At 46.0% G+C, this 21,297-nt stretch overlaps 1 protein-coding gene across 8 annotated transcripts in view; it reads left to right on the top strand.

The window, feature by feature from the left end:
- UNC13B (unc-13 homolog B) overlaps nt 1-21,297 on the top strand; it is a 173,479-nt gene that overhangs the window by 134,136 nt on the left and 18,046 nt on the right. For all 8 annotated transcript variants that reach the window (XM_074330677.2, XM_074330678.2, XM_019729033.3 and 5 more), the window contains 13 exons: nt 1,914-1,960; nt 4,791-4,869; nt 7,093-7,167; nt 7,680-7,899; nt 10,262-10,489; nt 11,101-11,242; nt 13,365-13,534; nt 13,985-14,100; nt 14,428-14,591; nt 17,368-17,518; nt 18,982-19,050; nt 20,457-20,546; nt 20,853-20,981. In XM_074330677.2, coding sequence (XP_074186778.2) covers nt 1,914-1,960; nt 4,791-4,869; nt 7,093-7,167; nt 7,680-7,899; nt 10,262-10,489; nt 11,101-11,242; nt 13,365-13,534; nt 13,985-14,100; nt 14,428-14,591; nt 17,368-17,518; nt 18,982-19,050; nt 20,457-20,546; nt 20,853-20,981 — 1,680 coding nt within the window. The remainder of the gene's footprint in view (nt 1-1,913; nt 1,961-4,790; nt 4,870-7,092; nt 7,168-7,679; nt 7,900-10,261; nt 10,490-11,100; nt 11,243-13,364; nt 13,535-13,984; nt 14,101-14,427; nt 14,592-17,367; nt 17,519-18,981; nt 19,051-20,456; nt 20,547-20,852; nt 20,982-21,297) is intronic.

The raw sequence follows: 21,297 nt of genomic DNA, 5'->3' as shown, positions 1-21,297 counted from the left end.
TACGTGTGAATGTGCTTCTTTTTGAGCAGGCTTCCTGGCCCCTTCGTGAGTACACAAGCTTCTGTGGACCCGTGATGTGGTTCCCTCATGCCCTGTGACTGCACAGTTTCCTGATGCTCTGTGCCTGCAAGCACTGGTTCTTGAAGACCATGAGGGTTTGCTTTGCCTGTGATTCGGGCCTTAGTGAACACAGAAGCCTCTCCCAGATGGGTGTGCGCACATGTTCTGTAGCCCTCTGTGCAGGCTCTGTGCTCACTGGTGTTTCTCTCGGGCACAGGTCATATCTGTGAATGTACCTCCTGTGGGTACTTTGTCTAGAACTCCTTCGGTGTCCTGTGTGTGCATGCTCGATGCTGTGTCTGCAGGCTTCTGCAGACCCACTGGCCCCTCTCAGCACAGGAAATATGTATGATCTCAGCCAGCGAACTCTGGTTCCCAAAGACTTTTTGTGGCTTGGCTTCCCTAAGCCCAGTGATTTCTGGCAAACATCTAATTCTAGGAAACTGTGACTGTTTCCTCAGGGAAAATAAGTTCTGGTTGGTAGCATCTAGGGACTTAGGGATGGCCGCCCCTCACAAGCAACCTTAGGAGACTTGCTTCAACCACTTCTGGCTGCCTTTGGGGCCTGGCCCTCCCTTTCCCAGTATCATCCCTGGGCAGGAGGCAGAGGAGGTGAAATGGAGTCCTGAAGTGCTGTAGGCAGTAGGCAGATAGACTTGATTAGAGCACAGACAACCTGAGAAAGGTCTTCCCGAGAAGGGGCCTAAATCCAGAGTTCATCTTGAGCCTGCGTTGACCCAGGGTAATTCTTACCCACTTTTATATCACTCATTAGCCAGTCCTAATGCTCCCTTTTCTACTCTATCTTGCCTCATTCTGTCTATAACTTCTCCCATCTTTAGCGCTCCCAAAACTTTGCCTCCTGTCTGAAGCTAAACAGTTTACTTCTGCCTCTCTTGTGTTAGAGCTCATTTGCTCTGGGATAGTTAGCTGGAGCTCAGGTCTCAGGTGGCAGGGAGTTATTGGGGGGTGTGGGGGAACAAGGTGGGGCAGGAATCCCCAGATCTGCTAGCATTGGGTTTCTTGAGCCTAAACGGCATTTACCACTGGTTCTCTGGAAAGCCCTGGCAGTTTTGGAACTCTACCTGACGTATTTGCTCTCTGTGTGTGTGTGTGTGTGTGTGTGTGTGTGTGTGTGTGTGTGTGTGAAGAAACCTTTAAAAATTATTTTCAACCTGTTCCTTCCTTGAATTATTTGGTGCCTCAGTGATCAACTGCTCATTAGAGAACTCATAAAATTCACCAGAGTGATAATCCAAGTGTCTAATCTGCTCGGGTTCTTTGGGTATATGGAGTTTAGGAAATGTAGAGAGTACTCAGTTTCAATGAGTTAGGGCTTCAAGGAACCTAAGCCAAGTCCAAGCACAGATAAGATAGGAATCTAGAAAGACGGGGTCTGACTCTGGGGCAGCTAAGGGAACTTAGGAATACAGCTGGAAGAAGACCAGACTCTCTATGAAGTTGTCTGTTTGTTTTAGTGAGGCCTGGAAGTGGACTCTCTTCCTGGCTTTGGTTACTCTTCCATGTACCAGCGGATTGTGTGAGGGGCATATGAGTTCTGGCAGCTCTCACGCGCCCAGTGGACTTCAGCCCTGGGATCTCAGTGAGCTTGGCCTTGTGTCCTTCCTATTCACTGGGGAGGGGAGATGAAGTCCTGCTCATCTCAGCAGCCTGCATGTTGCCCTTGGCTGATGAGGGCGTTGGCTGAAATGTCAAGTTGGCGGTTTCACCACATGGTGTACGTGACCTATGCTTCTCTGAGCTTCCTACTTCACTGCTTACTGCCTGACCAAAGAAAGATGGCAGTCTCCCATCTTTCCTAGGATTTAACTTTGTTCTGTCTATTTTTAAAGATTCCAAATGATGGCGACCCCTCTTTGCCCCAGTGGCTCCCGGAAGGGTAAGTGATTCTCTGCAAGTTTTCTTTGGATTTTATAAAGTCTCTCATGTTTCATTTAGCTTTCCCCCTGGGAAATAGGAGAAACAGCTCCAAGAGTTGGATCTTGGGAAAGGAAGGCTCCCCTGTAGAGACTGGTTGGTTCTCTGGGGCAGAGAACTTCAGATTGATTACTTAGAGGCAGAAAAGAGTGCTTTGCAGATGGTTCCCCTGGGGCAGGGGAAGGCACTTTGGGGCTCCCTCATCCTTGCCTCTAGAATTTCTGATCCGTTGTATTATAGTTGTGATATACTCTTTAGGTAGAAGAATGAGGAAATTAGAAAAATATCTGCCTTTGGAGACAGTTTCTTTCCATTCCGTTGTTGATAGTGTAGCTGATTGGATTTCTCCCTGGGCTCCACGCTGCTTCAGCTGTTGTGAGTCACCTACTTATTGCTTTCCACTCTAGTCAAGACATAAGTCGCATCCCTCATGAGTTCTGTGTGTTCTGTCTGTGCTCCTGTCTGGGAGTTTCAGACCCATGTGATTGCACCAGGGAGTCACTGTGAGCTGCTCAACTGCTGCCTGTAACTAACTGACTGTTCTTAAAAGAAAAGAGTTTAAGTGCCTCTTCTTCCCCATACCCCCCACATACACTGCCAGTTATTTCTCAGGATCTTCCTTCTCTCCTTGTCCCAAAAACGCCTTCTGACATCAGAATTCTCAGTGGCTGGTGACCAGGGAAGAGAAAAGATCAGATCATAAAGTTATCTACTACATTTTTTTTTTAAAGATTTTATTGGGGAAGGTGAACAGGACTTTATTGGGGAACAGTGTGTACTTCCAGGCCTTTTTTCCAAGTTGTCCTTTCAGTCTTAGTTGTGGAGGGCGCAGCTCAGCTCCAGGTCCAGTTGCCATTGCTAGTTGCAGGGGGCGCTGCCCACCATCCCTTGCGGGATTCGAGGAGTTGAACCGGCAACCTTGTAGTTGAGAGCCCGTGCTCCAACCAACTGAGCCATCTGGGAGGCAGCTCAGCTCAAGGTGCTGTGTTCAATCTTAGTTGCAGGGGGCGGAGCCCACCATCCCTTGTGGGACTCGGGACTCAAAGAGTTGAACTGGCAACCTTGTGGTTGAGAGCCCACTGGCCCCTGTGGGAATCGAACCTGCAGCCTTCGGAGTTAGGAGCATGGAGCTCTAACCGCTGGAGCCACCGGGCCGTCCCCTCTACTACATTTTTACATGTTCCTTCTCCTTACAATTTGTCTTTTTTAAATTAAGAGTTAATTATGTGAAAGAGGTACTCTTTCTTCTTTTGTTAAAAGCTCGCTTATGTTGCAAAAATCTTCTTGTCGTAAGTGGTACATAGTATAGTTTTTAGAATTAGCCACAAACTCATGGCACCAGTTGCTTCTTCAACAGCCCTTTTCCAAGGCTTTAGCTTTTTTCCTCTAATAATTGTAAAATACATACATGCCAATGGAAGATATCCAAGCTATTTTTAAATGGAGCCATGCAGTGATTTTCTAAATGCCTCTCTGTTGTCATCTGTCCTTCCTTCAGCTTAGTCCTTGGAAGCTGTCACAAGTTTAGAACTTCCCTAGGTGTGGTAGTCTCATCGAGAACAAAGTTCATTTCCCGTGCTCAGGAAGCTAGTTTATTAGAAATCATCATGCCTGTTCCAACTCTTGGCCTTGACCCAGTTTGTGGCTCCATTCTTTGCCTAGGTTGCCGGCAGTACCTACTTGTTCTTCTGAGCGACAGCTCTTTTGAGACCAGCTGTGGTGGACACCCCAGCCACCCACTGTGCCCACCTCTGTCTCTAAGACCAAGTACAGGAGTGCTTTTCATTGAGGCTCAGAATGGCAGGTTCCAAAAGATCAGGGAGATTTTTGTAGTTCAGACCCTTCATTTTATAGAAGTGACACCAAGACCCAAAAAGAGGAAGGTATTTTGGCAGAGAACATGTACAGAGTTAGTAGAAGAGTTGCAGATAAAATCCAGGTTATCTCAGTGTGAGAATGGTGTGCTTCTGGGGGCATTCTCTATTTTTATTGCATATTGTTATGGAACAATGGGCAAATAACAGTAAATTAATAAGCATGGAAAAGGGATAAAACTTTTAGAAATCTCCAGTTGCTCCAGCTATCATTTTTCCTTGGTCCCTATTAATGTGTCTGTCCGCAGGGCTAAGTAAAACACTCAGAGACCTTTTATTTCCTTCTTAAATGGTCTTTCCCCCACCCCTCAAATCAACTTTTGGAAGTCTCCCATCCCACCTCTCCTGCTCCCACTTGATTATGTGGGCTCTTTCCATGAAGACCCTTTTTCTTCAGGAGGCTTGGATAGATAGAACTGGTAACTCTTTTATTCAGGATGGAGAAGCTCTCCTTCTATATGTTATTGTTTGGGAGTCCTGCTCACTAGGCAGCAGCTCTTCTGTAGAGCCGTTCCTGTGGGCTCTGTTCTAGCACAGGCCAAGAAAGACTTATTTTGGGGAGCAGTGTCTCTGGCCTGTGGGTGGAGAGGAGCCCTCTTAACTACCCTTTCTCACCTTGCCCTATGGAGCACAAGGACCTTCACAAAAACAGAGGTGCCTTGAACTGTCAGTGTGGGATAAAAGCGCTCTCAGTCTTTGGCTAAAACCATAGACGGAGACCAGGAGAGGCACTCTGAGAGCAGATTCCATTCCTCATCATTCCATGGATTTCTGTCTTCCTTACCCCGCTCAAAGACACATAATGGAGCTCAGTTTGTCTTCCTCTGGGGAGAGGGTGAGCGAGGAGAATGGAACACTGAACCTTCCAGTAACTGCAGGTAGGACTGAAGGTCCTGACGTATTTTCTTCCCCCCTCAGGCCAGCTGGAGGGCTCTATGGCATTGACAGCATGCCGGATCTACGCAGAAAGAAGCCGCTGCCACTTGTCAGTGATCTGGTGAGTGAGATTTTTGTGCAGGCTTAGGCTGTAGCCTTGGAGTATCCCCGATTGGGCCTTGGCAAACTATCAGAACTGGTAGTGGTCCATTTAGTGACAAGTATTGGTCTGAAGATCAACCATTTAAGGCCTTACTGAAAGTTAGTGATGGCTTCAGTGGGAACTTGTTCTCCTCACTCCCTCTTTGGAGCTCCAGGTTCTTCATAAGCTCAATCTCCCACTTGGAACATTTATAGCTTTGGCCCTCAAAGTGGGGCTCTGGAGCTTGGAGCTGTCTTCTATGTCTCTAGTTCCTCTAGGGATCCCCACAGCCTTCTTTGAGGAACGGGAGTGGAAACTGCCACTAGCCATGACCTACGTCATTGAGCTCAGTGTGTGAGGAGCGTGACTAGTGCATCTTCTTCTTGGAGGTCAAGTGACGGTCTCTTCCCAAGACATAGGCTTTCTAGACTATCTCTGTGCCTCTAGTCTTTAACTCAGTGTTTGGCACTGAGAGGTAATGATAAAAATTTGTGGAATTGAATTGAAACAAACTTAGGCGTTAAAGCTGATCTCAGGCCCTCCAGGGTGACCAGAAGCTACCATTTTGGGTCATACTTCCTAAAGCAGGATCAGCTTAAGGAATTTTCCAGAGCCTAGTGGATAGGGTGGAGCGGGGCCAGGCTCTCCCAGAGCTCTACAGCTAGATGTTCAGCAAGACTCGAACCCTTTTCCATATTACCCTTTTCTGCTTCTGTTTTCCTTGGGTTTTTTTTCCTCCTAATTCAGTCTGTTCTGTTTTTTCTGTGCACTTCTTTTCCCGTTTCTCCTCCATTCTCTATCTTTTTTCTCCACGAGTTTTTTTCTCCTTAGTTGGCTGAATAGAACTGTCCTCTGCCATTTTCTCTTAATCATTTCTTTCTTTCCTTCCTTTTATTCCTGTTTGTGTATCTCCTCTCTCCTTCTCCTTCCTGATGAGCCTCTTCTCCCACCAAGTCTTCATCAAGCTGGTTGGATGAAGATACATTCTGACGTCATCTCTTTTTTATTACCTTCTTTCATTGTCTTCTGTCTCCTCTTATTTTCTCTTCCTGTTTTCTTTTCTTCCGCTTTTTTCTCATCCTCTACTTTCTCTTGCCCACCAGCTCCTCTTTGCTTAACTGTTCGTATAGCAGTGTCCTGTTCCTTTCTCGTTTCCCCTCTCTAGCTTTTAACCTTGCCTATATTTCACTTTCTGGCATAACTGTCCTTAGAATAGAAGCTCTAGGCCATGGGCCTTGGCCAGCTGTCTGGATTGAAGACATTTTGTAGTGGACAGAGGCAGAAGGGGGTTGGGACATATTGCCTACACTGGGCTATAGGGAAGAACCTCTGAGTTGCCTCTGAAAGTTTCTTTATGCGCTTGGGGAGCTTTAACGTCATGTTGTTCCTTTTCCTGCTCTCCTCTGCAAGGCAATGGTGAGTGTCTCCAGAGCCCTTTTCTATCCTCTACAAGAGTCCGTATCCCAAACCACCCGGGCCCCTCCCAACTGTTTCTCCTGCTTGGACTGATATTCCAGCATCTCTCTGCCCATTGTCCCCTGCCTTAGGGAAACCATGTGCCTTTTCAAGGGCTGTCCCTAAAGCCTGGGATTGGCAGATATGTGTGGCCCCTCTATATAAGAGCCTGGCTAGCAGGGCAGCCCCAGCTCTCAGACTTAACCCCTGCCCTGCCTGATTGGACTGAGGCTGCATTGCCCCTGTCAGGTGCCATTCTCATCTGGGCTGCTGGCCTCTACAGCCACCTGGGATTGTGTGGGCATGGGGTGATACCAGGGCACAGAGGACAAATAGCATGGAGTGGTTCTTGAATGTGACTCTGAATTGTGCGTTTATTCTGTTCTTAATTACCTATTTCCTACTGTCATTCTAAAGTTTTCGTTTTTCCTTGCCTTTCTATAAACAAAGGGTAGGGTACCTAAAAATTGTGAAGGAAAGAGAAACTCTTTGGATGATAGGTACCCTGAGAGAAGTGCTGTTCTAATATTGTTAGAACAGTCCTCTAAGGGCCTTAGGTTTTGGATCTCAACCTGGGTTGCTTGTTACCTGTTACTTATGGGCAGTCCCTCTCAATGACAGTAAAAATAGAGAGAAGGGAGAAGGTAATAAGTTAGAGTCAAGTTGCTTTGGTCGCTGAAACTCCCTTCCCAGGATTTTGCCAGCCCTTGCTGATAACCAGGGCTGACAGCGGGTCTTCTCTCACAGTCATTGGTCCAATCCCGGAAGGCAGGGATTACTTCTGCAATGGCTACACGCACCTCTCTCAAGGATGAAGAGCTGGTAAGTGATCTGTGGGCTTTCACAAATCCGCTGGCCTAAAGATCTGGCCATCCACTGGTGATCCTCTCTGAAGCCATAATTATTGGGAATTCAAGAGTGTTGGGCACACATCATTAATGAAACGGATAGAGAGCATCTATTCTCAGTCTTCCTTACGGGGAGAGGTAAGGGGCCAGACCAGGGGGTCAGCCCAAGTCTCATGTGAGAGTATGTGACCACTGAACTCAGGGTTTTATGTTGTAGCCAGTACCCTCCGTTTCCCTAGGAAGCTGGAATGCTGAGACAAGGCTCAGACCCAGCAGGCAGGTTAGACCTGTCTTGAACAACTAGGTGCACACGACATTGGGGGCTCCTCTCTGTCAGGCTGGGCTATGGGCTGGGCCAGTCTAGAGCATCTTCTCCATTCCCAGAGGAGAAACCAGGGTTTTGATTGCCCTACAAGTATCTCAGTTCTGGTATCTCCCAGCAGAGACCCAGAGTCGCTGGTGGGTGCTGGGGTCTGTGTCTTTCAGAAATCCCACGTGTATAAGAAGACCCTGCAGGCCTTAATCTACCCTATCTCGTGCACCACACCCCACAACTTTGAGGTCTGGACAGCCACGACCCCGACCTACTGCTATGAGTGCGAAGGCCTGCTCTGGGGCATTGCCCGGCAGGGTATGCGCTGCAGCGAGTGTGGAGTCAAGTGCCACGAGAAGTGCCAGGACCTGCTCAACGCCGACTGCCTGCAGCGTGAGTGCCCCTGCGGGCTGAGGGGTGGGGTGCAGGGGCAGCAGGGCCTCTCCAAGGTAGTCTGGCAATGAAAAGGTAGGCTGGCTGGGCGTCATTCTTCCGTCTACCTGATTCTGAAGTCCTTTCCTTTTCAGAGAAGGTAGGGTTCTGAGTCAGGGGACGTTGCCTTTCCAAGTAACAGGTCTTATAGCACCCTCTTAAACACCTTTAGGACAAATTCTTTGAGCTTTCTGTGGCCCTCTGGGGAGCTGGAATCTCTTCTAGAATTCAGGCAGTCCCAGAGGCTGCACTTCCGTCGTGTACTCACCACAGTGGCCGTAGTGCCCAAATGACTAGAACATGTTTAATTGGGCACGGAGACTAATGAGAAGAGAGAGAGTTTTGTGAGGTTCCAGGCCTCACAGAGGAACCTCCTGGGGTCTAGACCCTAGGACCCAGGGAAGGCAGCGTTTATTCCTTGCTTATGTATGAAGCTTTTAGACAACAGTGCCAGGAACAGAAGTTTCAAATGGATCTGGCAGAGGTGCCAGAGTAGAATGTGCCAGACTCTCAAGGCCCTGACTAAATATGTGATTGGTGCTGCCATCATAGAGTGGGGAGAATAAGAGCAGGAAAAAAAGTTTCTGTCAAAGGAGCAGGTAGCACTCCAAATTCTTGCCTCCTTGCTCTGTTCCTGCTGGGCTTGCACAGCTGGACCCTGGAGGGGCAGGGGTGGGGATGTGGGAAAGTTTTCTCATCCCTCCACATCTCCCACGTGTCACTCAGAGCCAAGCCATAGCAATGAAATCTTCAAGGATTGTGATAGGAGAAAGGAAGGTCACCTTCAGACACAAGCATTTCATGATCCCAAAGAAAGATACGTGACTTACAAAGGAGGGAGAGGCCTTGAGGAATTGTTCTCTTAAAACATGCTTCTTTGAAGAGCCCTGATTGGTGCTAGTTGCGTGGCTACGGTAGACATAAAGAGATACGCAGAACAAAGTCAGTGGAAGAGAGGGGACTCTAAAAAGACTGCCTGAAGACTAAATGCTGGTGATGACTTTGCCCAAACCTATCATGAGGGAGTGACAGGCACAGTTGCCAGCAGGTCCTTTAATTGCTGAGAACTAGCAGCTGTGTTGGCTGCTTGCCGGAAACCCTCTAGCAAGGGGCTCGACCTCCTCAAGGTCCCAGTCCAAGGAAGTAGTATTGCGTGGGATCTGCTAAGTGGCAAGAGTAGGTCATTTTTCATATAGCAGAAAGCATCTTGGCCTAAGCCTTCTCTGAAGCACAGAGTGGAATGAAATGCCCTTTTCTTGGCTTCCCTGGACAGGAAACCTGCTTGCCATCCTCCCAGGACTAGGATGCTGCTGTTGCCCTTTATTTTTTGTTCCAGGTTTTGTAGTAAAGGCCTAATAAGCCTTTGGAGATGCAAGAGAGGTAAGAGCCAGTCTGCAGGGCCAGTAAGGGGAGGATGGGCCCTTTCTGGGAAGCCTGGTGGGTGAAGTACCAGGAGGAGTCTGTGTTTGGCCGCAATCCTCAGGACAGCAGGGGAGCCTGCTTGCCTCCGAGATGAGCTGGCTAAGATCACAGGTGGTGAAGATGGCCCTTGCCATCTCTGCCAGATGGTAACAATAATAGTGACCATTTATTGCGTACTTGCTAGATGCCAGGTACGGGGGCCAAGGGCTTTATGTATACTAATACAGTGCTTCTTACAACCCTGAGAGATAAGTGCTACATTCTTTCCTGAAACCGGTTTACCCAGCAAGGAGTAGTGGAGTCAGGATTTAACCCGAGTCCGTCTGATACCAAAGGCCATACTTTCCTCACCATACCACACTACTTTCTGAGATAAAAGGCACTGGAGCTGTGCGGCAGAACCCACCTATATGCTGTGACCAGTTGTGGGAACTGTATCATGGCTTGGACATTGGATGAGCCTGGTGGAGTTGTCATGCCCACCCACCACCCTTCCCATCCAGCTAAGCACACTGGGTGATATCACCCATTGGTGACATTTTGGCCTTAGACTTGCAGGTTATCTCTCAGTTACCATCTGGATGGAGAAATTCAAAGCTGTCTGCAGATTGAACTTCATTTTTAAAAAAAAATAAGTTCAGCATGTATCTGAATATACTATAACCCCCCATAACAATGATCAAGTTTTTGCTACCGTTAGAGCTGCATTTTCAACTCCACTGGCCAGGCAGTAAACTCCAGCAGGCGCCATACACGGTTAACTTTTCGCAGCGATACCCCAGTCTGCCTCCGCCTCTCCCGCTCCTCAGTGATATCTCCCAGGCCCCGTTCCTCAGCCTGACCCTTGGCCTAGTAGGTGGCCTGTTGGTTACCCTCCTTTCTGTCTCTGTCCGTCCTTCAGGAGCTGCAGAAAAGAGCTCTAAACATGGAGCTGAGGATCGGACCCAGAACATTATCATGGCCATGAAGGACCGCATGAAGATCCGAGAGCGGAATAAGCCAGAGATCTTTGAAGTTATCCGGGATGTCTTCACTGTGAGCAAAGTTGCCCACGTGCAACAGATGAAAACAGTGAAGCAGAGTGTGCTAGACGGCACCTCCAAATGGTCGGCCAAGATTACCATCACTGGTGAGCAGGCCAAAGTGTGGGGCACAGGATGGCGGAGGCTGTGGGGAGGGGCCTGGGGAAGAAGCCACCTGGGTGTGAGGGAGCAAGGGGCCGGGGAGAAAGAAGGCAGAACTGAGGGGGAGAAGGAGGGTCTCATTATTCATTACTCCTCCTCTCCTAGGCCCTGGTGCCAGGGAGGCTGGGAGAGGCCAGACTGGCACCTCAAATGATAGGAATTGTGTTTTGAAGGATTTGGTAACAATCTGTTATAGACTTGGTTAACAGTCTGATAGTACAAGAGCTGGGGTTAGGAGATCAGGAAATAGTTAAGCAGCGGTTTACGAGCTGGGTGGGTGTGGCTGAAGCATGCATGTATCAGAGGAGGTCAGGACCGGTGTAGGGGTAAGTAGTCAGTTAGGGCTCCGGTGGGGAGGTGGGATTCTTGGGCCAGGCTTTGAGGGAAAGGCGGGTGGCCCAGGACTAGGAGAGATGTGGAGGAGTGAGGTTAGGGTTCCTGTTCAAGGGAGCAGGGAGCGGCTGCTCTAAGATGGAGAACAGAGGAGTCGTGCTATGGAAGACTTCTGACTTTGGGAGCATACTCTGAAGCCTCCTTCTCTGTATTTTGGTTGCAGTGGTGTGTGCCCAGGGCCTACAAGCCAAGGACAAGACGGGATCCAGTGACCCGTATGTGACTGTGCAAGTGGGCAAAACCAAGAAGCGTACCAAGACCATTTTTGGGAACCTGAATCCTGTTTGGGAGGAGAAGTTCCATTTGTAAGTCACAGAGGGCTTTGTCTTACCTGGGACTGTGTATTTGGGAGCAGCATTAAATCCTGTTGTTCTGGACTTGGCTCTTAGGAGGCATGGAGCAGAGGCAGTAGAGAAAACCCATTTCTCACATGCTTCAGTTGGGCAGCAGCCATTTTTTTCCTCTGGGTTTCTTCTCATGGACTGTTGTACCAGGGCTACTCCACCCGAACCCGGTCTTAAGTAGGGCTATTAAAGGGGCCCCCGGCATTCTGTACTTCTTTTCCTAGCATTAGAAAAAGTTTATTACTGCCCAGCGACAGACCACGGACTGACCACCTACTGTGTACCTCTCAGCCCTGCCGTCCTACCTACGAAGGGTTAGGCTCTTCTGAGGAGTGGGGAAGGAAGGTCCTTGTCCTACAGCTGGGTAATTCTGGCTTGAAGGAAGAAATCTGTGGTATGGAGAAGTGTCCATTTCCCTTAACGGGCTCTGCTTTTTTTCCTGCCTCAGTTTCCATCCTCCTTTTTCTATTATCTCACTTTCTTACGGACTATTTCATAAGACAATTAAGGGATGGCTGTAGAAAATGGCAGGCTCTAGCCTAGGATTTGGACTAAAGTCTGGAGACTCCAGATGGTTTCTCATACCCCTAAGGCCTAGGACCAAGAGTTTGAATCAGCCAAGCAGGCTGGCTATGTAGAGACCTTCTTTTGTTGACTCCTTGGGGCTGAGTGAAAGCAATCTCTAATCCAGAGGCCACAGGTCCTGGGGGGAGCACCTGTTTGAGAATCGGAGTGGTTCCTGCTCGAACCCTTCTTATGATTTATTCTAAATGAATTGGCTCTGTAGTCAATTTTGCCTACCTTTATCCATTTAGTAAATAATTCATTAAGACCCTATTCTGTACAAGACACTATACATGATATTGTGTATCTAAAAATGTATAAGACAATCCCTGACTTCAAGAAGCTCATTTTTTTTTTTTATTAAATTTATTGGGGTGACAACTGTTAGTAAAATTACATAGATTTCAGGTATACAATTCTGTATTACATCATCTATAAATCCCATTGTGTGTTCATCACCCAGAGTCAGTTCTCCTTCCATCACCATATATTCGATCCCCCTTACCCTCATATCCCACCCCCCACCCCCCCTTTCTTAAAATGTGTATACATTTTTTTGGCACCCTCTGTATATTTCTATGTAATTGCTAATACACAATGCTAGAAAACATACATTGAATTTGGTACTCATATTTTCTTTAGGCAATTTTAATTTTTTTTTTTTTAATTAGTTTCAGGTGCACAAGACAAAGCAAAACTTAGACGTTTATCATTTATATCCCTCACACTGTGTGAACCCCCCTCCCCCATCCACTATCCCTCTGTACGTTCCCAAAACCTCTCACCTTCCCCTTAAGAAGCTCATTTTTGATTTGTCTATTGTTTTTCAGTAGACTAGTAATTATAGTATTTTGATGGAATGTGCAAAGATGTAATGAGAGCACAGAGAAAAGAACATTCAATTCTGTCAAGTACAACTTTTGGGTGAGGCAACTGGACCCAGAAAGCACCTGTTGGGGAAGGAGAAGAAGAAAGATGGGGAACCTGCACAAACTCCCTTCTTCAAAGCAAACATGACAGAGGAAATGACAATTCCAGTGGATATTAAAGCATGCTAGAAGTTTACCAAGCACATACTTAGATATATGGGTGAGCTAGAGAGAAGGCTAAGCAGCTGTGACCAGATGGACATACCGTGAACATGAACACCTTTACTGACTGGCAAGGGAACTAGCAGGGGCTTCCTCGGGCCGTGTGGCATCTGTCCAGCTGTTTTCCTCTCAGTGTTGCTGGGAGAGCTTGCTGCGCAGGAAATCGGAATTGTTTCTAATTACTCTTCTCCCTCTTTAATTTTGGTCTCAAAGCAGTAAGGACTGGATAATGGTATGACTGAGGAATGAAGAGCCATTTGTTGGGATAGCTTGACTCACTAGGAACTGTAGTACCACTGTTCTCTGACTCCTTCTCTTCTTTGCGGGGCCTCAAGTACAGTTGGTGGAGCTTTGGGAGGGAATTGGAAGTAGTAAGAGTGGGGGCTGCTGGGTCTGTCGCTTACCGAGCCTGCCTAATTCTCCCCCAGTGAGTGCCACAACTCTTCTGACCGCATTAAAGTACGTGTGTGGGATGAGGATGATGACATCAAGTCGAGAGTAAAGCAGCGCCTGAAGCGGGAGTCCGACGATTTCCTTGGCCAAACCATCATCGAGGTTCGGACACTGAGTGGCGAAATGGACGTCTGGTACAACTTGGGTGAGGAAACAGGACCAGAGAAAGGTGGTGGGAAGGGAGAGCATGAGTGGGGAACTTGGGGAAAATCCCATCTGCCAAAACCACCACTCAATCGCTAAAGCATACCTCTATACAGAGCCTGCCTTACCTGTAGAAAACCTGGGTACAGATGGGGGACAGAGAAGTGGGGGTGGCTGGAGCTCACTGCAGCTGGCATTCTCCAGATTTCTGAAGGCCCTTTCATCTTCATACTCATCCCTAGTGCCGTTAGCCCCCTATTCTCCTAATGGAATAGAATTCTTCTTGGGAATATTTGGGGTGTTTGTGGACTATGTGGTCATTGGAGTAAGTTCACCCTATTAGGTGAACCCTTGGGTCAGTGCCGCCTTCTCCTTGGGTTAAGCCAGGATGGGGACGGCACACTGTCTGTAGTTGCATTGGTGTCAATCTCCAGTCTTCTTTCCTTCCTAGAGAAAAGGACAGACAAATCAGCCGTCTCAGGAGCTATCAGACTTCAAATCAATGTGGAGATCAAGGGGGAGGAGAAGGTAGCGCCGTATCATGTGCAGTATACGTGTCTCCATGAGGTGAGCCAGCCCTTCATAGATAGGGTGTCGAGTGCAGTGCTGGAAGGGGGCTTTGATAATGAATAGGATTGCTAGATGGTTGAAAGAGCTGGGTCCTGTGTTTGGTTCTGTCTTTGGCTCACTGTGCTACTGGGCAGCCCACGTCCCAGTCCCAGCCTCAGTTCTCTTTCACTAATGTGAGAACAGACTTTTGGGGCCACAGGAGGAACTGAGCAAAGACTTGAAGCATAGAATTTCGGTGGAACCCTAGACACATTTTACCAGCAGATATTGTTTTTGTTTTTAATATATACGTAATATATCCTTCCTTTGCTCTGTCTCCTGCAGAACCTTTTCCATTACCTCACAGACATTCAGGGCAGTGGGGGAGTCCGGATCCCTGAGGCTCGAGGAGATGATGCATGGAAGGTGTACTTTGAAGAGACTGCCCAAGAAATTGTGGATGAATTTGCCATGCGCTATGGCATTGAATCCATATATCAGGCCATGACGTAAGACTCCCCTGGGGTTTTGGGAAGTGGCTACTAACCCTTGGGGTGATTAATGAAGGCACACTGACAGGGTAGACAGGTCCTTAGTGGGGTAATGTTCAGTGATTCGTTGCTTCCCTATCTGAGCTGGGTGAGGTGGGTTTATACCCCAAGACAAAGAGGGGATATGTATAAAGGGAATGTGTTTATCAATGACTGAGGGAGAAGGTATTTTTATGTCTACCCCAGAGTTCAGAGTTACTGTGTTTCCCCGAAAATAAGACCTAGCCAGACAGTCAACTCTAATGTGTCTTTTGGAGCAAAAATTAATATAAGACTGGTCTTATATTATGTTAGATAAGACCCGGTCTTATATTACAGTAAAATAAGACCAGGTCTTACATTAATTTTTGCTCCAAAAGATGCATTAGAGTTGATTGTCCGGCTAGGTCTTATTTTCGGGGAAACACATAGGAAGGGAAAAGGGCAGGCAGGAGGGTATGCAAGGACAAACCTGCCTAAACATCACAGGCCTGAGGAGATAGGGCACATGTGCTCATGTGTTTGTGTGTGACAGACAAGCTTTCATAAATTCACCTGGATGTTGGAGAGGGCACTTAACTGTAGGGAAAGCAGCTGAGTCTGGAGCTGACCAAGACTTCATAAGAGAAATTCCCGCCTACTGTGAGAAGAGATATAGCTTGTCTATTGGTGAGGCTGCCACTAGAACTGTGCTTAGGAAGCAGCCGTAGGTAAGCAGGGGGTAGCTCTTGCCCTGGCTGTGCTTCATTTATTCTGCAAACTTTCATTGGGTTTCTTCTATGTGTCGCACATTGTGCTAGACGCTGAGAACACAAAGATGAGTAAGATGGGCCTCTGTGCTTGGGGAACTCATTCGAGCAGGAGACAGACCAAGAAACAGTTACAATATAATGTGATACATGCTCTGGTAGAAATAATCGCAGGGTATTATGAGAGCATCTAAATTTAGGGGAGGCCTGTGAGGGAAGCCACCAAAGAGTTGACACTTGAACTGAATCTGGAAATACAGAAAAGAAGGAAGGGTATTTTTGGTAGGGTAAGTACTGGGGTGCTAAGATGTAACAGAGCATAGACTATTCAAGGAATTACAAGAAGTTCTGTATAGACGGAAAGAAGAAATGTGGTGAGAAGTGGAGTTTAAGAATGGCCTCTCTGCCATTCTTATTCTGTTCACTCTCCCGAGATGATCTTATCCAAACCGGTGACCTCAACCTCGACTTCTGGGCTAAGGGCTCCCAGATTGCTTTCTCCAGATCAGGCCTTTTCCTAAATTTCAGATCCATTTTCAGCTGCTTCCTGGGTATTCCCACAGGCGTTGTGAGTTCAGCATGACTAAATTCCAAATCAACATCATCTCCACCCAATACGCTTATCTTTCTATATCCCTATTTTAGTAAATGGAACAATTTTCTATGCAGTTGTCCAAAAAAATTTAGGAGTCACCCTAAACTTTTCTTTCTTACTACTGTCCTTTTAACTGCCAACATCCAATCTCTAAAACCTCTAGGTTCTGCCTCCTAAATATTTTTAATCTATCAGCATTGCTATAGCTCAACAATAATGATAACGAAGATAACAACAACTTCTATGTAGCATTTCCTTACGTGCCAGGCACTGGTCTACACACTCTATGAATGTTAACTCATTTAATGCTTATGTCAACCCAATGAGGGGTTGAAAAAAATCATTATTTTCCCCATTTTATAGATAAGAAAACTGAGGTATAGAGAAGTTTAAGTAATTTATCCAAGGTCATTTAGTGATGGGTGGAGGTGAGATTCAAACCCAGAGTCTGACTAGAGTCTGTGCTCTTAACCATTACTCTGTTCCATTTAGTGCTTTATTGCTTGCTTCCTTTCTGAATTATTGCAATTACTCTTCAACTGATCTTTCTGTCGTAGTCTCTTTCTCCAAGTCTTCCAATTTATCATCAAAGGGACCTTTCTGAAAAACTAATCTCATCACACCATGCCTTTATTACAAATTTTACTATAGCATTTAGGACAAATCCTTTTATTATCTATTCTGTATCTACCTCTTCTCTCTCATTTCTTGGTATTCCTCTATGAAACACCTGAACAGTGGATAAACTGAGGTTTCCCAAATGAATCACTGTGTAATAAATGTATTTGTCTTTGCAATACAATTTCTGATTGTCTGCACACTGCTGCATTTGATTTCTTACTAATCCTTTAAGACTTGTTTCAATCATCTCTTCTTTTTATTTTATTTTTAATGTTTTAGCATAAAATTATTTTTTATTTATTTTTATTAGTTTCAAGTGTACAAAACAATACAATCGTTAGACATTTACACCCCTCACAAAGTAATACCCCCCTTCCCCCAGTCTGTTACCCCTCTGACATCATATATAGCTGTTACAATTCCATTGACTCTATTCCCATCTCTTCTTTGGGAAGCTTTTTTCTAATCCCTTCCAGCCCCCAACAGTCCTGATTTAGGTGCTCTTCCTGTATGTTTCCACAGTGTTTTTGCATAGCACCCCTTGGATTATTGGCTTATTTCTAACGCTTACTTTCTCTGCCAAGCGATCCCATCTTTGGCTTCTAGCACTTAGCACAGGGTCTGGCACGTGGTAGGTGCTCATTGAATACATATTTGAATGAATAAATTATGAAGATCCTTGTATGCCACGGTGATTGGAAGCTTCATACACATCAGTGAAGTCTTTTCTTTACTTGGCTATCACTGCAAGCCCTGAAGAGTCTTTGAGACTAAGGGTGCTGTTTTTCAGGCACTTTGCATGTTTGTCATCCAAGTACATGTGTCCTGGTGTGCCAGCAGTGATGAGCACCTTACTGGCCAACATCAATGCCTACTATGCCCACACAACCGCCTCCACCAATGTCTCTGCTTCTGATCGCTTTGCAGCCTCCAACTTTGGGGTGAGTGTGATGTAAAAAACATAACTACCCATTTGTTATTCATTAATAAAATTTGATTTTTCATGATTGATACTGTAGAGTTGGTCGATAAGCCTATAATTTAGATAGATAACTACCTATATAGATGAACTTGTTTCCTTATGGGTCTGTAGACTGCTAATACACTATCCTTATTTCATATGGATATGTAGACTTATGATAAACTCTCCTCAGACATGGATATGAGAGAAGAACAGTACTGCTATGGTTTGGGGTGGGGGGTGCTACCTGGGCTCAGGTAGAACCTCTCTAGACCAAGCACTTGGTCAAGTTACCATGTTCCTTAGTCCTGCAGATCCACAAATGGACCTTTTAAAATATTATTCAGTCTCTCTATGACAGATTCATGCCACTTAAGTTCACATGAGACTGATGTCTAAGCAAGAACACCAGTGTATACCTGAGCCTATCCCTTTTCTAGTGTCTGGACTGTTTTCCTACTCAGGGCGTGCTCTTTCCTTTTGAGAAGGTAAATCCTTACTCAGAATGTCTCCTGGTATAACTTCAGTATAAACTGAATGAAATATCTTTGACCCACAACAAAGATTACCTCTTTAGGTACAAAATTACTGATGCCTCCAAATCCACTGGGTCTCCGAGCCCTGTTTATGGTACTAACCACATTTTCTTGTTGTTAATAGTCTTTCTGTAGATGAATTAATATCATTGATTAGGCCAGTCATATACCAGATCTATTGTTTCGTCCCATCATATATTGACTTAATACTAATGACATATCATCTAATCAATATAGTTCTAGTAGGGCTATGCTACACAGCCTATAGGCATGTGATTCCACATTTAATTATACCTTTTCTATAAAAATCAACTATTAAAGTAGTACATGTTATTTATTTAATATTAAAAAAGTATAAACTAAGGGAAATGATGTGGAACGTGGTTTAAAGAAACTCTCTCAGGACTGCCTGATCACCTTCCAAATGCATCACTATTTCTCCCTCACATCATTACTGCTAGGCTGTGGCTGTGTAACTGCTATGAGCTACCCCAAGATAAGTCAGGAGACCACAAACTCAGGAATAGGTTGGAGAATGTGTTTGGAGTTTCCCTTTATTTGACTAAGATGAGTTAGAGTTTCAAAGGGGTGGAGATGTACTCACTGGTCATCTCCAGTTGATTCTTGTATAGAAAGAGCTGTTTTCCCTCCTAGGGATTTCCACTCCCATTGCCAGTGTGAAAAGATTCCCTAGTTTGAGACAGAGCTGCTAAGAGATAGAACAGGGGCCACCAGTTCCATTTCTTCCTTACATGTTGTTACTCTCCTCAGGGGCAGGGATAGGAAAGGATGTATCCCCAACCCAATGTCTCCTTCTCATCCAGAGATGGCTCTGTTTCTGTTATAGTCTAGGGAGCTCAGAAACAGATTATTTCTCTCTTCCCTGTTATTTGTTTCCCACCCTCAGAAAGAGAGATTTGTGAAACTACTAGACCAGCTGCACAACTCACTGAGGATTGACCTCTCTACATACAGGGTGAGTGAAGACATGGCTGTGGGGTGGGATGACAGATAATATCAGCTCAGTCTAGACAGACTGTAGGCCAATCTTGGCTACAAAGATCGAAGACAAGGAAAATTGGTCTGCGTCATTGCGTGCATGTGCGTGGCCAGTGCCCCTGACACCTGTGGTTCTGCAAACTCTAAGGACCATGCAGTGTGTGAATAGCTGCAGGTGTGGTTGATTTTTTTATAGGCAGTTGGCTTTCCAACCCCACTCATATCACTCTGTCAAGTTCTCCGATGACATTCTCATTAGGCAGTCTCCTGAGGATAATCTCTTCCAGAAGTGCCCCTTTAAAAAATTAGATAATTACTTTTTTTTCTTACATGTTTCCATACTCTCCTCATTTTCCAGGGAAGTTGTGAGAATCCGGCTAAAGGGAAAGAGAAAGAGAGTAGCTTGACTTGGGCAGGTAATTTGTAGCAGAGGTCGTCTATTTCTAGAATGGAAGAAATAGATGCAGTAGGAGGGTGGGCACCTGAACAGGGCAGGACAGGGAAATGGGCAGTTTTTCAGTTCTTCTTAAGTTAGATCCTCTTAGAATGGCTTCATTACTTACTTTAAAGTGTTGTCAATTTCCAGAACAGGCAATACACCCACATTGAAAAGTAAGTATAAAAATAACCAAAGTTAAAAAGGAAGTGAGGTTTTAATCATTTGCACTTCTGATGCTCTCCATTTGCATGACTAAAGGCGAGTAGACTGTATATCTTGTATTTAGCATATAAGTAAGCCATTTGCAGGTTTAAAAAAGCGACCCTTAAAGTGGAAAGTGCTTCAACAGCTCCCTTCAGCTGTCCTTGGCAGTGTCTTCCTAGACTTTATGCCAAAGGGAGTGAAGTGAGGCATGATGGGAAGGTCCCAAGGAACTCACTCCAAAAGCAGTTCTGCTCAGAGCTCTGCCATCTGCTGGCTCCAGAAAAGAGGCTGGGGTCCACTTTACAGAAAGCACGTGTCTTGGATCTCAGTCTAATCTGTAGTGTGGCTCCACTTATATTCCAGGATATACAGTTAGATTGTAACTTTTGAAGAACTCACTGTTTGGGTGTAAGAATCTTCACCCAAGAAAAATGTGTGTGTGTGTGTATATGTGTGTGTCTGTGTGTTCATTTGTGCAAATGCACACACATTGCATGGGAAGGAGGTTGGGGCTAGGAAGTGTTGCTTTCAGGGCTGGGGGTTATTAACCCCTGCTTTTGGCAAGGGCCTGTCTGTGTCAGTGGAAAAGCTGTAGTATTACAGCTTTTTTTTTTTTTCCATCTCAACTAGGGAAAATCCCAGTAGGTAGTAGGTAAGGAAGCTTTTGATTTCATTGCTTCTGTCAGGGAAGGTGTTCATATTTCTCTGTTCCTTTCTTACATTTGCTTGATTTACAACAGAATAATTTCCCTGCTGGGAGCCCTGAGCGGCTTCAGGACTTAAAGTCCACAGTGGATTTGCTGACCAGCATTACTTTCTTCAGAATGAAGGTAAGAGATGAACTGGGCTGGGGACCTGGCCCAAATAAGAATCATTTGGCATTCTGAGGCTATAGGAATCATCACCTCTAAGCCCACATTTCTGTACACCTGTTCCCTGGGTTACTTGTGAGAAGACTATGGATCAACAAGGACGGGCTTGGCAGTTCTCACTATCAGCTGTCTTGGCAATTTCACCCCAGGACAAGGTCCAGAAACCCAGAGAGGGGAATCGGCACTAGTTTCGGGGAGTTCTAGGAGGGGTTCCCACCCAGGTGAGCAGGATCCTGGGCCCATATTTCTTTTATTAATTGGCAGGTGCAAGAACTGCAGAGCCCTCCAAGAGCCAGCCAAGTGGTAAAGGATTGTGTGAAGGCCTGTTTGAACTCCACATATGAGTATATCTTCAACAATTGCCATGACTTGTACAGCCGCCAGTATCAGCTGGTAAGAGGTTGGAGATGAGGTGGGACAGCTGTCAGGGGCTCCTGGAGCCTCAGCTTTCCTTTGCTGTGCTCGTGGTGTAAGGGAGCTCAGGACAGTCCTTGATGTTCTTGAGGGTGAGTGAGTTTTGTAGAGTGTGGACCATCTAGACCATATTGAGACATTTGTAGATGGACAGGGACCATTGGACCAGATGTGACATAACTGAGTTGAACAAAAGTGGCAACAGTAAGTTTTAGTTTGGTGCTGAAAAAAGTGACCAAAATTTGAGCAGTTTCCGGGGATGAGGAGGTGAATTCTCACTCCATCCCAGACTCCT

The sequence above is a fragment of the Rhinolophus sinicus genome, chromosome 16 (genome assembly GCF_057876585.1).
Source record: "Rhinolophus sinicus isolate RSI-liver-muscle chromosome 16, RSI-T2T, whole genome shotgun sequence".
Taxonomy (NCBI): domain Eukaryota; kingdom Metazoa; phylum Chordata; class Mammalia; order Chiroptera; family Rhinolophidae; genus Rhinolophus; species Rhinolophus sinicus.
Note: the sequence above shows the minus strand (reverse complement) of the source record. Positions and strands in the feature narration are given on the sequence as shown.